The 15,479-nt window shown below is 41.1% G+C and overlaps 2 protein-coding genes across 2 annotated transcripts; one reads left to right on the forward strand and one right to left on the reverse strand.

Moving 5' to 3' along the window:
• Positions 1 to 862: 862 nt before the first annotated feature.
• On the reverse strand, positions 863 to 12,262 carry LOC149629890 (5-taurinomethyluridine-[tRNA] synthase subunit GTPB3, mitochondrial). The gene is made up of 8 exons (XM_089851568.1): positions 12,150 to 12,262; positions 11,739 to 11,990; positions 10,979 to 11,114; positions 10,736 to 10,889; positions 2,803 to 3,016; positions 2,387 to 2,555; positions 1,289 to 1,585; positions 863 to 1,147 (listed from the first exon to the last, which is right to left on the reverse strand). The coding sequence occupies exons 1-8, from the start codon at positions 12,187 to 12,189 to the stop codon at positions 913 to 915; spliced, it is 1,497 nt and encodes a 498-aa protein (XP_089707694.1). The 5' UTR covers positions 12,190 to 12,262; the 3' UTR covers positions 863 to 912.
• On the forward strand, positions 5,383 to 8,711 carry LOC149629891 (THAP domain-containing protein 1-like). The gene has a single exon (XM_089851569.1). The coding sequence runs from the start codon at positions 6,632 to 6,634 to the stop codon at positions 7,127 to 7,129; it is 498 nt and encodes a 165-aa protein (XP_089707695.1). The 5' UTR covers positions 5,383 to 6,631; the 3' UTR covers positions 7,130 to 8,711.
• Positions 12,263 to 15,479: the final 3,217 nt, after the last annotated feature.

Consider the following 15,479-nt stretch of genomic DNA (forward strand, 5'->3'; position numbering starts at 1 on the left):
CATCAGTACCCACGTGGACTTGAACCATTGATAAAGGATTAACGTGTTGTTTTCAAGGTATAGGATAGGCAACTCCCTATCCTATGGTAATGAATAAACGAAAGAAGTACGACTGTACGATGTGTAGCTGTAGCTAGGCCTCCGAAAATGAACTTTTACTAACAGTGTACCCGGCATTTACGACTCGGATTGTTTCTCAAGCTACCACATGGTGCCGAAACCCGGGAAAATTAGTCTCGGTCGGTCAGAGTTGCTCCTCCTCTATTGAATTGCTTTCTCTTTACTTATGTAAATTTAGGGTAGGCCTATATTTGGCGATTGAATCCGATAAGGGATAAGAAAGAGCGCAATTGCGTGCATGAACCTTTGATGGAAGCCCTGCCATAGAGTAATGCCAATTCTACGTATGCAAACGTCATATCCTTCTATCTCTTAGCTCAGTGTCATTCCCCCTACCAGGCGTGTACAGTATCCCCTCTTACAAAAGCGCGCCTAGAGGGAGGGATACATCGTCTACTCCCCTCTACACCGACACTACTCTATTGGGATTGCCTCGAGGGGATTGGGAGGCTAGACGTTCCTCGAAACTTTTCCTTTAAGTGGTGCTATGATATTATAGTACAATTCACTATTCAATAATGAACTTAGTTCGATATTTTTAAAGAGATAATGAAACGAGAGAGGATTGTACTGATAAGGTCGTTTTTAAAGGGTGGCTGAATGTGATAGCATTTGTGAGTTGTAAATTAGATTTGATGTGAGTGTTGTGCTAGTTGAGCTCAAGCAACGACTATGGTCACTCAATAATAAGCAAGATACGCATAAGTTGTTGCAAACTTTTATTTGTTGATATTTCAAAAACGAAGAGTCACAATTAATTTTTGCACGATGTTAGGCTTAATTTCCCACATATTATTTCCCAATACAAAAGTCTTTAAATATAACATCGAGAACTTCTTCTGTCGTAACCTTGCCCGTGATTTTTCCCAAACTTCGAACAGCCCGCCTTAGTTCCTCAGCAGCGAATACAACATTCTCATCACTGATGAACTGTAGCGAATTACTAATTTGTTTGTAGCTGGATAGGACATGAAACTGGTGTCGTTCTTGCGTCATAGACGCGTTTTCTTCCAAAGGATTACCACATCTGTTGAGTTAATTAACAAAAATAAAAAATTAATGTATTAGGCCTAACTGGGGCAATAAGGGCCTAGGCGGCTAGGATATGTTGATACTAAGCCTTGGCTATATGTTAAGCCTCGGTAAATACATTTTTTAATTTACTTACAAGGACTTTAGTTTCCGTAATATAAGGATTGATAGCTCGCTTAAACCTTCCCCGGTTTGGCAGGAAGTTAAACAAATATCTGCGTCGTTTGAAATTTGTTGCTCAAGGCGGCTTTTATTTGACTTTGAAAGAATGTCGCTTTTGTTAAAGACGATAATTTTCTCGGCCTCGGGCCTTGGCTCTTGGCCTAAAAGGCTTTTTAAGTCCGCGTCTGCGCAGATGGACGAAATATCGAAGGAATCTAGGCTCGACGATGACGCATCAATGACAAAAATGAGCAAATCGCTCTCTTGGACCCTAAACAAAGATGATTCGGTTTAGGAATCATCCTTGGACAAATCGCGTTGATCGCCCGCCATTTTCCCGAGTATTCCTCGCCAATTTTTAGCGTCCCACCCGACCTGAGCTGTTCCACTGTTAGTTCCCCCATTAAGTTGGTCAGAAATTAAGGGGCGTGTTCCTTGGCTTAAACTGAGTAAAATCCCCCCCCCCGAACAATTGTCCCAAATTGCCGCGATTCGGCATTGTTGGTACCAGGGATAGATTTAATTTTAGAAGTAGGAATGGAGAACGGTAAGTATTAACTTCAGTCCGACTCATAGCACCCAGTATAGAGCCCCTCCCTCCAACACGTAACGAGAAGTTTACATTATCTTATTGGCTCAGTTTTAAACTACGTTTTGATGATGTTGCTGACGGGGACGGTGAAAAATAGTGACGTAATTCCTTTTTACCTCTCTCTCTTTCTATGACCCGCCTCTTCTTTCATACCCCCCCCCCGTCCCGGGGAAGGGGTCCGGGACTATGACGCGCGCCCAGATTACTCTGTTCTCCATTCCTACTTCTAAAATTAAATCTATCCCTGTTGGTATCCAAAAACAGGACCCAAACAGAAAAGTGAAACTCACATTGCGTCACTGACCAAATATTTTCGGATTTAATGGTCATTTAAATACGTCATAAATAGGAGATACACTTTTCTGAGAGGTAAAGGGTGTTTTCTAATATTACACGACGCGAACAAGCTTAACTATGAACTTTTGCTAATACGAAATGATTTTCGTGAATTCTTGTTTAAAGAAAAGAAATTTCCCATACCGTTTTAATGCCCTTTTGACCCCTTCTAATTCGATGGGGTCAGTGGTATGGCGACGTATTCCTGCCGTATCACTGATTAACAATGGATAACCCCCGACATTCAGAGCGGATTCGACCACGTCACGAGTTGTCCCGGCGATCGGCGAAATGATGGCCAAATCTTGACCACCTGCAATTCCAATTTAAAATGCCTCTACTATCTACTAACGATATAGGGTGTTTGCGCGAGAGTAAAAAGGGAGAAGAAATAGGGGGCGAAAACCGGTTTTCAGGGGATGTCAACATGGCGTCCTAACGTGGCCAGAGCGGGCAGCCGGCAAGGGGAGAGGAAAGGGGGTAGGTAACTTGACGTCACGCGCAAAGACCCTATACTACTAAGCTATAAGTGGCAAAATGAAAAAGTATGACAATCTTACAAATAGCATTAAGAAGGCTGCTTTTGCCAACATTGGGTTTTCCCGAAATGGTAGCTCGGACGCCAGTCCGTAACCTTTGACCTTTGGCGGCGTTATTAAGGTGTTTTTCAAGGTCAATTTGAAGTCGTTTCAAGCCCTCTGTCACCAACCCCAGAGCTTCCTCAACATTTTCCTCCTCACCAAAATCGATGTAAGCTTCAATCTGAGCTAAACACTAAAATGTCAAAATATACCAGACTTGTTGTATAAAACCAGGGATAGATTTTAAGGTACTGTATCACCCAATTTTGGACCAAGAACATAGTTTCAAATTTCCTAATTTTTACCTGTCGTAAGGTGGCGCCGAAGTAGAAAAAGCGGAGGAAACCTGAAGCATTTCGTCAGGGATAAGGGAGTTGAGATGGATTGGGAATGATCACGGAGCTATATTGTAGAAGGAGTAGAGACTCGTAGCTTCCCCTCTACTAAAAAAAGCTAGACCTTATTTATCCATAAAAAGGGGGTATGAATTTTGACCCTCCCTCCAAACCTAGGCGAGCCAATGTAAACAATAAAGATGGCCGCGAGCTACGAACGTTCAGGAGGGTTAAGCCTCGGTCTTTTGTGTATCGACTTCCGAGTGACGGGAGTTTCTCAACGGTTTGCAAATCTTATTTAAATTTTTATTTTTACTATTATTTCTATTTATATTAATTATAACATGGAAAATATTCAAAGAATTAAGCCGGGAAAGAAGAAAACGGACGCCTTCTTTGAAACACGTGACGTCAGAGATTGTTTACATTGGCTCGGTATGCGCGAAAATTGTGCGTGGAGCACTAGTACGCTTATGTCTAGGCCCTAGAGGCCTAGTCTCTACTCCTTCTACAATACACATCCGTGGAATGATGATGGGCGACCTGCGGCACCGTATCTCTCCCAGTGTACCTCGCGCACGCCCCTACCCTTCGGTAGGCGATTGCTAAGTGCTGCCGCGTAGCGCCATTTTATTTGTATGAGAACTAGGGTTGGTACTGGTAATTGGGAACACTTTTTACAAATCTTTGAATAACTTCGGTTGCGCTAACGTTAGACACCTGAAACTTTCAGGACATGAAATTTGATTCTTTAGACACAATTCGCTATGATTTCAGCTTTTTAACCCTTTTAAATTTTACACTATCCCATTTCCAAAACCCCTTAGAGGAGCCCAAATGTGAACAATCGCTGGTAAATGTAAACACCCTGACCCTAAATAGTGAACGCGGGACCCAAATGGGGACACTAATGCTAATCGAATGGGAGGAATTAAAAAGGCCCTAGTTAAAAAGCTACCATTACGTAGGGCCTAAATTCATGCACCCGGATTAAAGTTTACGCAGATTTGATAAGTGATAATAGGATAATATAATTAAAAACAATACCTGAGTCAAAATTCTCCATAATTTGTTGAGAAGTCACATTTTATTCGCCTCTAGCATAACAGCTGACTCGGTTTGCCGTTTTCCCGCCCAATACGTAGTGGTAGCTATGGCCCTCTTACGGCTAAATTGAAAACTTTACTAAAGGCGCGAAATTTGAGTATTTTTTTGGGTCAATGATGTATTTTAAAGTTAATATTATCCGAAAGTAGCTTGTTTACGCCACTGTTACGTTTAATCTTTTAGTAAAATAGCTGAAAAAGGATTCGAATTATCCTCGAAACGTCGTGTTCCCATTTGCAATTTTTACTTGGTTTTTTCCAACTCTAGTTTTGAATCGAATTCCGAACCGAAACCAGAGATTTTAATATCAATTTTATAGCGAAAAACGTGATCTATCTACCTAATGGTTAAAGGTTTGTTATCGTGGGATTATTGTAACTCTCGCTAAAGCTTATTCCCCGATGGTATTGTATTAAGAAACACCTAAAATTGGCATCAACTTAAGTTGATCAGTCCGAGTTGGTGCGTATATTGGTCCGTATCTTTCATCCGCGTATTCCTACAATATTCTAACCATTTTTATCGTAATCCTCGATATTCAATCTACAAATTGAGCCCTTTAAAAATGAATTTGAGCCGTTCAAAAATTAGTTACAAAATTTTAAAGAAAAAGTGTTCCCATTTAGATACGTTCCCAATTACCGGTACCAACCCTAGCTTCTATTTTTAAGATAGAGGGAGCGCCCTTTACAATTTCGTCCAGTACGACCCTACCTAACCGCTGAGGATGCTGGGAGGACTACGGTGCCGTTCCGTAGGTGGGGGTACAGAGGCAACGCTATAAGTATGGGGGTTTCTACTCCATTCCTCTCTCCTTCAAGATTTCGTCACGTGTAACAATTTGCGGGGAATTTTAAACTCTCCGCCCCTAACTTTAAAGTGTTAGAGTCACCAAAAATGGCTATTTTTAAAACTAAAAGGTTTTATTCCCATCTGAAAGATCAAATCTTTCTGATTCAGAAAATCTTTTTATATGTATAATGCATTATAATTTTTCAAATATTATTAAAACCCCGGCTTTCGGAAGCTACACGCAGAATTTTTTCAAACTATTTTGACAGTTAAATTTCGCGGCAGCGTGGGAAATAAGGCACAGGGAAAATGACCAGTTTAAAAATTGCCTGGACCAGTTTAAAAATTAAATCGGAGGGGGGGGGTCAGTGGTCCACAGGACCACTAAGAAAATTCATGGGTTTCCTGAGTCCAGACATTAGCTAATATATTGTAATTATACACTTCTTCAATTTAGCAGACGACGCGCCCTGGTCAGTGGTCATGGACCAGTTTATTTATTCCAGGCCAGAGGGGTCGCTGGCCCATTGTCCAGACACCGCTCCATATACCCTTAGACACATGGCCCCGCGGATTTCCGAGCCCCCCTACCTAACCAGAGGGAGGGAGTGAAAGAAGGGGGATATTAACAAGGAGGGAACTAGTTAGGGGTCGGAAATCGGTGGGGCAAAGTGTTGAGGAAGATCATCTATGAAGAGGGGATAGAAATCCGCGGGGCCATGTATCTAAGGGTCCGAAGGAGCCCTTTAAAAAAAATCCTTATTTCCCACCCTGTTTCGCGGTACTCCATATACCCCTGGTGACGTCACGATTCGAGCGCGCGTGAACCGCGACTCCGCGAGGCGGGGTGCCGGGGTTATATCCAGATTCCCTGGCCCGGTAGACTCGGCAAGATTGACGCGATTACGAGAAAACGTTTCGTTTATAACGGATTGATTTTTGGCAAAGTTTTTTTTTCGCCTTAGGCCTTAATTACGTTTGTTAAATAAACAAGTTTGTCAAGACAAAAATATTAGCCACATCGTATGATCGTAAAGTACGTAAATTAGAACAACGAGATCAATTGGAAAAACTTCTTCCCGGTCGGTTAAAATTTATATAATATACTTTTTGCCTCGATCTCCTACCGCGAAGTTATATCTTCTGGCCTCAAATAAGATCATGACTCCTAGTTGAAGAGATAGAGAGAGACAAACTTTCCGAGACTAGTCCTCTATTCGCGAGCGTTTCTTAGCAAGCGGTTTTAGGCGAGGCTGCTTAGTACTGGGCTGGCGAGCGATAGGTCCGCGGTTCGGTTCTCCGTGGAGGAAGAAAATTTAAAAAATATAATCTCTTCCCTGTATCAAGTTTAAAACTCCACCTGTGAACTGTAACGTTAACTAAAAAGAAAAATATTTTCTCTCGACGTTCAAAAATGACGAACGATACTGCCAAAGGCAGGACTGTGGCACTACTACTACTACGAGAATGACATCAGGGCAGATCAAACTAAGAGCCTCATCGTATACTACGATGTGGCTAAAAAAGATTTAAACATAAATACCTGTACATGAGTTATTGATAACTGTCATAAAATGGGGAAAACGGTTTATCGGTGTGTGGCTCCAAACTGCAAAAATGACAGGCGAAGTAAAGAAAAGGATCCCAGCCTAATTTTTCACCATTTCCCATCAAACCCCGAAGTTAGACATCAATGGCTCGTAAACACTGGGATTTTGGAAGTTAATATACGCGATTCTAGTCGAATTTGCTCTGAACATTTTACTCCCGAATGTTACGAACGAAGTATGGTTTTGGTTAGCTCCGCAGCCGCTGGAAGTAGCACTCCTTTTCACGGAACAAACCGTTTAGTAAAGAATGCGGTTCCAACTATTTTCATTGGTTCCTGTTTAACCGCCCGCCCCAGAACCCAGGGTGTAATTGAAACTAAAACCAAAACCAAATACAAGTCTACCAAAACTCAGACCAATCCTCAGAAGTCTATAAAAACATCTGACAGAGGCTGTCAGTCTAGCCCAACATACGCTGACAAATCCACACAGACTGATATTGATAAAACCATAAGAAAATAATATATAGCTCCCTATAAGTATGAAACGTAGTACATTTTCATACTACAGCATTTGCTCCCAAATTTGGCGCGCTTACGCTTTTACGCCCCGTGGGAGAAGTTTCGGTACTACGAGTAAAAGGGGGGCGAAACCATCGCCGCCACCTAAGATGTCCGCGAAAGGCACGATGGGCCGGGGAAATATCGCCGCGCCCGTAGAGACACAAGATGCTCCTTACCTCATACCAGTGTAGGCGCTAGCCTCGTTCATCAAAATCTCGCGCCATCTATTAATTTATTATGATAATTTTGACATGTACTTAATCAGTTATAATTATCATAATTATAACGTCTAGACCTTTAACTATTTAATTACAAAATAAAATTTGAAAATTTTCTAAACAAATATTTCATCTTTTAAACGCCAAAAACTCTTAATAGGTGGCATTAGAAACTTTTTACAAATTTCAATGGAAGAAAATTGTTGTTTACATGGCTTAAATGGAGAGTTTCATACTTATAGGGAGTTATATATTATTTTCTTATGATAAAACTATTTTTGAGATATTTGAGAAATTCCGTGAAGAACGAGATGACAATGATATTTATGACTATGATGAGCCAGATGAGGATATTCCCCCAGATAATGGTGAAATTTTCAATTCACAAGATGATAGTTACGATCCTTCCCAATTGACTGAGACCAAGAGCCTATAGTTTAAAAAGAGTCTGCCTCTCTGCGGTTAGCGCGCGCCATGAAAACTAACAACATCTCCCTTAGTGCCTACCCCCCTTGAGCTGAGGGCCATAGCACATTGAAAAATGCGTTATTCGGCCGCGAAAAGTAGTTCTGCTAGTATACTTAGATTTTTGGTCTTTGGAAGTTATGGTGTTTGGAAAGTCAAAATTTAAAAAATTTTGCTAAGCCTCGGTATTCCACGGGTATTCCAAGCGAAAATTGCTTATGGTTCGTGGCCGTTGTGAAAGTAGGCGCGCGCGGCGCGCACTCATAACAAGCGCGTCGCTTACGCGAAGCCTGGCCTTTTCATAGGGATGGGTACCGGCTAAGGGCTTGCTCAAGTTCAGGCCGTTGTGAAAAGAAGGTGTGCCGGCGCGGATTTTCCAGCTGTCGCAAAACTTAAGCTAAGGATTACTTTACCGGGAAAGGAGAGAGTTTTTCGCCGGAGTGATAGGAGATTTGCCGGCTTGTGAAAAAGTAGACAGGTGTGCTGGGAGTGTATGAGATAGGGGTGCTAGTATAGGAAGAGGTTGTGACAGAAAAGACAGGTGTGATGGGATAGTACAAGAACGACTTGAAGCGTAAAACAAGCGAGAAATATTAGTTTTTGGTTCCTTTACTTTGAAAAATGAGTTTGAACGATTCAAATTTGGCGTTTGAGTGTGCCTTTTCCTAAGCCTTGGCACGCCGCCTTGAGTCGACGGGGAAACGAGTCCCTCCCGTACCGGTTGTGAAAAGAAGGTGTGCCGGCGCGGTCGCGGATTTCCAGCTACCGCAGCCTACCGCAAAACTTACGCTAAGCTTCGGTCTTTCTAGGAATATGATTTTTTTTTTAGGATTTTAGTAAAATAAATTCGTTCCTTCATGTTTCTGTTGATTTCATTAAAATAAGTGTGTACCGGCTGAGTTAGTTGTTTAGGCAAACAAAGCTAAGCCTAGGATTCGAAACTAAGCGCTTCATCCTACAGCCGCTTCCAAAGACCCAAATAATAAAGCAGACGATTTTTCTTGAGCTTGACAAAGATTCTACAGGCGTCGCTGATGTCGAGGTACTACATTTCCAAAAAAAATCAATATCTGTTTCCCCTTATTTGATTGGCTAGCTTATATAGGGGGTAAGGGGGTAGATAGCGAAGATGCTAGTTTTCAAGAAACCTATGGTAGAAGGTACGAAAAAGCGTTTGAGACAGACTCTTTTTAAACTATAGGCTCTTGCTGAGACTGACGTAAAAAGGTTTGTTTGTACTACTATCTAGGCTTAGCTCTCATAATGAAACCTGTCTCGCGCTGGTCTACTTCTTATGACGTCACCAGGGGTATATTTATAATTTATTCAGTCTTAATGAGGTATGAGAAATGTCAATTCTCCTATAGATTTTCAATTAATAAACTGGTCCCGAGGACCAGTAACCCCCACTTCTTTAATTTAAAAACTGGTCCAAGCAATTGATTGGACCAAAGGAAGTGTGCATGCTATTTTCCAGACTAGTTGAAGCCTTATCCGGCAGGTGATAAAATTGGGCCAATCACAGCGCAGCGCCTTTGCTATTGCTTCTGTCATTGGTTCTAACAAACGCAGCGGGGGGGGGGGGGTGTCTCGGACTCTAGGGAGTGGGTGGGGACTGGGGAAAGGCCGGAGCGGGGCGACTCGCAACCAATCACAAGAGAGATTAACGATAAATTTTCTCTTTGACGCGTTCAGAGTTGCCAGTTGGGCGGTTTCCCGCCCAAATTGGGCTTGTTTTTGATCTATGTAGCGGGAAAAAATGGTTGGGCGGAAGGCGGTTTTTTGGGCTGGTATTTTGGTAAGGTTTCTGCCGGTCTCGGTCTGCGAGTCGGCGGTTACGGGTAAGCGCAGTGATTCAGCATGAACGCTGGATCTCTAAAGGGACCGGAAAACGCCCGCCTTCCACTGTACAAACCGAGTCCTCTCTAGCATAGCGTCGGGGGAAGGGATGAGGGTTGTGAATTTGGGAACACTCAAGGCCATTCGGTCTTTTGTGATTCTGAATAAACCTATTGAAAAGAAATTTAAACGACCTTGGCCGTACCCGTTTTTTTTTTATTTATTTTTTTACAAAGCAAACGTGCTATAGAGAAAAATCTATTCCGTTTACCAGTCCCTTTAGAGATCCAGCGTTCATGGATTCAGTGAAGGGAGGAGGGGTTCGGCCGGCCACTCGGAACTCGTGAGATTCATTCTGTTCTGTGCCACTTTAGCTACCTTCCCCCATTCATCTAACACGCAGTGCCTCTAGGCCCTAGGCTCCTAGCCCCTAGTAGCGGACTGGATTGAAAACTAGGCGGGAAATTCGCGAATGGTAGACTGGCATTTTAAAAAAGGGGAGCGCTACAATTATAAAATTAAAAAAAATTATAAAATGCATTTTTAGCATTAGAGGGTTTACGAAGTTAATTTAGGGATTCTACTAGTCGAAATGTCTAAAATCTAATAAAAAATGAACACATTTTTAAGCTAAGAGATATTTGAAAAATGAAAACGAAGTTAATACCGTATTCTCTGGACAGTGTATCAGGGAAACTACTGTAACTAAACAAGTTTATGATATTACTGTCTATTAAATATGTTTATATTGTAAGTTAATAACCTGGCTTATTGTTAAAAAGACTTTCTGTATTGGGCGGAAATTGGGCGCTTTTCTGGAAAAACAAAATTTTTGTTTGGGCGGTAATTTGGGCTGCTTTCCGCTTGGGTTGGGCGGGATCTGCAAAACTTATCTGGCAACTCTGGACGCGTTTTACATCAGCTGATGACGTCACGGTCAATGAAGCAGGGGGGAGGGGGGGTTTGCCTTATCTGAACCGATCCGATAGGAACTGGATATGATTTTTGCTACCCGAAAATTAATTAAAAATCTAAGTAATTACCTTAATTAATTGGTTCCGCCACGAGGTATAAAGTCGTCCCAAATCTCCCTCCATTTGCCTCAAAGCTTGACGTCTTTGAGCTTCCGTTTCAGCTTGCAATAAATCAGCCAACCCTTCTACTTCCGTTAAATCTAATTTTCCATTTAAAAAAGCCCTGCCCCCAAAAACATAGCATTCATTCTTTTATTTCCCAGAATCCACAAAAGCCCTACACTAAGTTCCAAACAGTTAGCCCACGCCTACCTCCTTGTAAATTCCCCCGCTTCCGCTGGCTGAAAATTAGGTATTTTCCCTAACGAGGCTAAGATGGCTTTAATGACAGCCGTTCCACCGTGAACGTGGAGTTCTACCATATCTTCCCCCGTAAAACTATTAGGTTCTAATGTAAAATTAAATTAAATAAACGTGAATATCACAGTACGTTAGTCAGAGTTCATACAACTTTTGGAAAACAAATTTCCCTGAGTTTTCCAGGTTTTTCCCGTGTATGTAGTATCCTATGGTTCAAATGTTAATAAAGGACGGGGACATGGGCAAATAGGACTATAACATACTCAAAGGACATCACCGTATCTCTAGTAGAACCAGAGTTACGAGCCTCCAAAGCATAGTGTAATGTTAATCCTATGGAGGGGATGTTTATAAACATTTGGCTTTATTACTCGGCCCCCGTTGGTCGTAGCCCTAAATTTTTAGTACGGTTGGATGGGGAATAAATTGGACTATAACATACTCAAAGGACATCCTTGTATCTCTAGTGGAGCCAGAGTTATGAGCCTCCAAAGTTGGGTGTAATGTTAATACTATGGAGGGTATGTTCACGAACATTTTGCTTAATTACTCGGCCCCTGTTTGACGCAAATTTCCCTGAATTATACTAAAAATTCGAAATTTCCCTGAGGTTTTTGTCAACAATTTATTTCCCTGATTTTTCCCTGTTTTCCAGGCTTGTATGAACCCTGTTTAGCTTCGTTAACTACATAATAATTAACAAAAAACTTACTGTGAAACGTCACTACGAAACCCGAGTCCAATAGTTCTTTGGTTAATGAATCTCTTATCTTTCTTAAATACATTTTCCTGGGCTCTAATGGCTTTTTATTACAAGATGTCATGAGCTTTGGAACTTGTAACGCTGATTCTCCGGAAACCCTGAGAACAGCGACACCCGATCGTACAAAACCAGAGGATAGTTGATAAATTGTTGGTCTTGCATCGGATACTCTTCTAAGTGACTTTATATTCATGCTACATCCTAAATTAACATTAAATGTTATTAAAATTAATAAGTTTAATGTTTTAGAGCATTTGAAAATGCCGAAAATTGGCGCTAAATTTAATTTGAATCTTAAGCCTTGGTCTACTATAATTCAATTTGTAATGAAAAAGATGTTTAAATTAGGTTAATACGTACGGAAATGATGAGAAACGACGCGGCATGATTTAAACCACATTTATTTAAATAAAGAAACCAGATTTTAGTTAATTAAAATACTTTATTTATCAAACAATTTAGGTAAAGAAAACGTAAACCGGCTTATTTTCGCCGGCTTCAAAAACCGTCCATGAAGCAGACAACTTTGGAGTTTATAAACACTGGTTCAGTACAGTTCAGTTACGTCCATGAAAATGCTCCATCTCCCAGACCGGAATTATCAAAATTTAATTTCTGATCCACATTTCCGCAAATAAACCTGAAATTATGCAAAAATTATGAGAATTATGGTATAAATGTAAAAAGGCACCACTTTCACTTAGATACAGACCTAGCATAGCCACAAACATGGATGAAGGATGCGCGTGAAAAACATTCGACGCTCTACAGGATGTGCAACTCCCTATACTAAAAAGTAGACAAGTCGATACTAGCGCCGCCTGGCTACCAGCGCTGGAAACCCTCGCGGGAAAAATAAAAAATACAGGACATAAGAAAAAAACACGCGCTACCGTTAATTTTTTTCCTTAGCGTCGTCTGCTAGAAGCAAAACAGACGGTTTTTTTCTTATGTCCAGTATTTTTTATTTTTCCCGCGAGGGTTTCCAGCGCTGATAGCCAGGCGGCGCTAGTATCGACTTGTCTACTTTTTAGTATAGGGAGTTGCACATCCTGTAGAGCGTCGAATGTTTTTCACGCGCATCCTTCATCCATGGCCACAAATACAAAATGAGTATTTCAGAATTTTGGGCCATCGTTCAGGCAGTGAAGCTTTTTAGTTCCTAACACAAAAAAACCCATAATTAATGTTTCCCATATGTGATAACCAAGGATACACTCAGTAATGCATAAAGTAGATTAACTCAAACTGCATACACTATTTGCCATGGACCATGCTTGAGAAATAAGATGGGTGGCCTTGGACATATATCCAAGTGCTTTGGCTAGCAATATGACCAGTACAAAAGAACTCCTCGTTTCTCAGCCCTCCGTGGACTCTAAATTTTCCCTGACTTATCAAGGTTAACTTTTCCATCATCTTTTGCCCCATTTGGAAATTCCCTGACCCGTGGCAGCCCCTAGCTTAAATTACGTAAAGTTTTGGGTCAAAATGTCAATAGGGGTTCAGGTTGCCATCTTCTAGCCCTTGCTTACCAGCCCCGATATTTCAAAATGGCTTTTATCTCCCAGGAAATTAAAGGAATAGCGACATGATTTAAAAATTATCTCAAATCTAAAGAAAACCTTACTATTTTGAGAGTTTAAACTCTTCTGATTCCAAAAATATGCTTGATTAATATTTAAATATGAAGGAAAACACAGAAAAAACACTTTGAAAACTTGAAATTTGGGGGGCAAAAGCAAATTTGCGAAGAAGATTTTTGGCGGGTTTTCTCCTTGCTACGTCACTCACGCCATCTCGCGGAAAAGCCAAACACATGCGCCCGAGACTCCCGAGTCTACTAATGCCGCGCGAATATGAATAAAATAGGCTTAACACTTAGACTGAGACACTAACAGGCGTCACGTGAGCGACATCTAGAGTGAAAGTTTCTCCTTACTACGTCATCAAGCGAAACAAAATTTTAACTAGGCCTTTTCCAAACACTAAACTTTGATTGCAATTTTACAAATTTCTACGAAACCAAATACAAAAGTAAACATATCATAATAAAATAGATTTTAAGGATTTTTTTTTAGCATTTTAAGTTTGTGGGTGACGAAAATTATGTCACTAACACTTTAACTAGAGCTAATTTTACCACATCATGAACATTACTGGATGCAGCCACAGTTTTAACGTACATAAACTATGGAAAAAGAATGCGCGTGAGGAAATTTGTGTTCATGCTACAGGATGGCAACTCCCTATATAGTCGAGCTGGTGCATAGTTTTCAGACGAGGAGGATTGACAACATTTTTAACCCGGAGGCGAGGCTACTTGGTACTGCACTTTGTCCACGAAGTAGCCTGGTCTACAGGTGTAAATGTTATCAATCCTTCTAGTCTGAAAACATTAATAGTTAACACATGGATGATGGAGGCTGGGCTACCTGGAGGACAAAAGCTGATTGGTTTTTGTCCTCCAGGTAGCCAGGCCTCCTGGTGTAAATGGTATGAATCCCCCACGTGTCTAAACTATCTGTTATACTATCTATATAAAAACTGTTTAAACTTCAGGGTTCATACAATTTTTGGAAAACAAATTTCCCTTAGATTTCCAGGTTTTTCCCATATATGGAGCCAATGTTAACGAATGAGGGGGTGGATAGGACTATTACATAATCGAAGGACATCCCCGTATCTCTAATAGATCCAGAGTTATGGGCCTCCAAAGTATGGTGTAATGTTAATCCTAGGGGGGAATGTTCACGAACATTTGGCTTAATTACTCAGGCCCTGTTTGTCGTAGCCGTAAATTTTTAGTATGGTTGGATGGGGGCAAATAGGACTATAGCATACTCGAAGGACATCCCCGTATCTCTAATATAACCAGAGTTATGTGCCTCCAAGGTTTTGAGTAATGTTAATCCTATGGAGGGGTTGTTTGTTTAGGAACATTTTGCTTAATTACATGGCCCCTGATTGACGCAAATTTCCCTGAGGTTTTTGTCACCAATTTAATTCCCTGATTTTTCCAGGTTTGTATGAACCCTGAACTTCGATTGACAGCACGCGCAAAGTGCACTATTGCTTTTGTCTGTTATCAGCACACACCTAGTTGCTGACAACCTAAGCTGGAACAGAGTATAAATCAAATAACCAGGGAGTCGCCTATCCTATAAATTTCCTTACGCGCATTCTTCAACCACGCATAAACGATAAAAACACCCACCAGATGTTAGCTCCGCAAACGCAGAAAGTACGTGCAACGTCTATGTCTGCAGTTCGTCTTCCCATAAACGAAAGAACTATGGAAAATACTTTCTGAAAAGTATCGATTAATAAATCTGTAAATGAAAATTAAAAAATAAAATCCTGAAATAATTATAAAAGGTTAAAGTTAAAAAGTGGGCGTAGGCTTAAATATTGTACTGTTAAAAAGTGACCAAGTTCCAAGAAAAAACTTGGGGTCAAAAAAACTATACTTTCTATCTCGATCTCGTATTTTCGTCTCGACCGCCGCCACCGAAGGTAGATTGATTATACGGACACGAACCCGCCGCCGATCTGACCGTTCCGTTACGTACGTCATTTCCGCCGTTCCGTTATCGTAGGGCTACGGGGGTCAAAATCAAGACATGGCCGCCGCTTGCAGACGGATCTTTCAGGGTTAGGGGAACAAGATTTTTATAGAGTAAAACACGT

Source organism: Phalangium opilio, unplaced genomic scaffold (assembly GCF_054372755.1).
Source record: "Phalangium opilio isolate 3A_F unplaced genomic scaffold, DU_Popi_V2 ptg000105l_1, whole genome shotgun sequence".
Classification (NCBI taxonomy): domain Eukaryota; kingdom Metazoa; phylum Arthropoda; class Arachnida; order Opiliones; family Phalangiidae; genus Phalangium; species Phalangium opilio.

Bases quoted from the DNA above. Each gene is read 5' to 3' on its own strand.
- LOC149629891 (XM_089851569.1), top strand. From the start codon at position 6,632: ATGGGGAAAACGGTTTATCGGTGTGTGGCTCCAAACTGCAAAAATGAC.
- LOC149629890 (XM_089851568.1), bottom strand. From the start codon at position 12,189: ATGTGGTTTAAATCATGCCGCGTCGTTTCTCATCATTTCC. The intron at 11,115-11,738 runs GTAAGTTTTTTG...ATTTTACATTAG, and splicing joins TTTCGTAGTGACGTTTCACA to AACCTAATAGTTTTACGGGG. The intron at 1,148-1,288 runs GTAAGTAAATTA...TTAACTCAACAG, and splicing joins TTACGGAAACTAAAGTCCTT to ATGTGGTAATCCTTTGGAAG.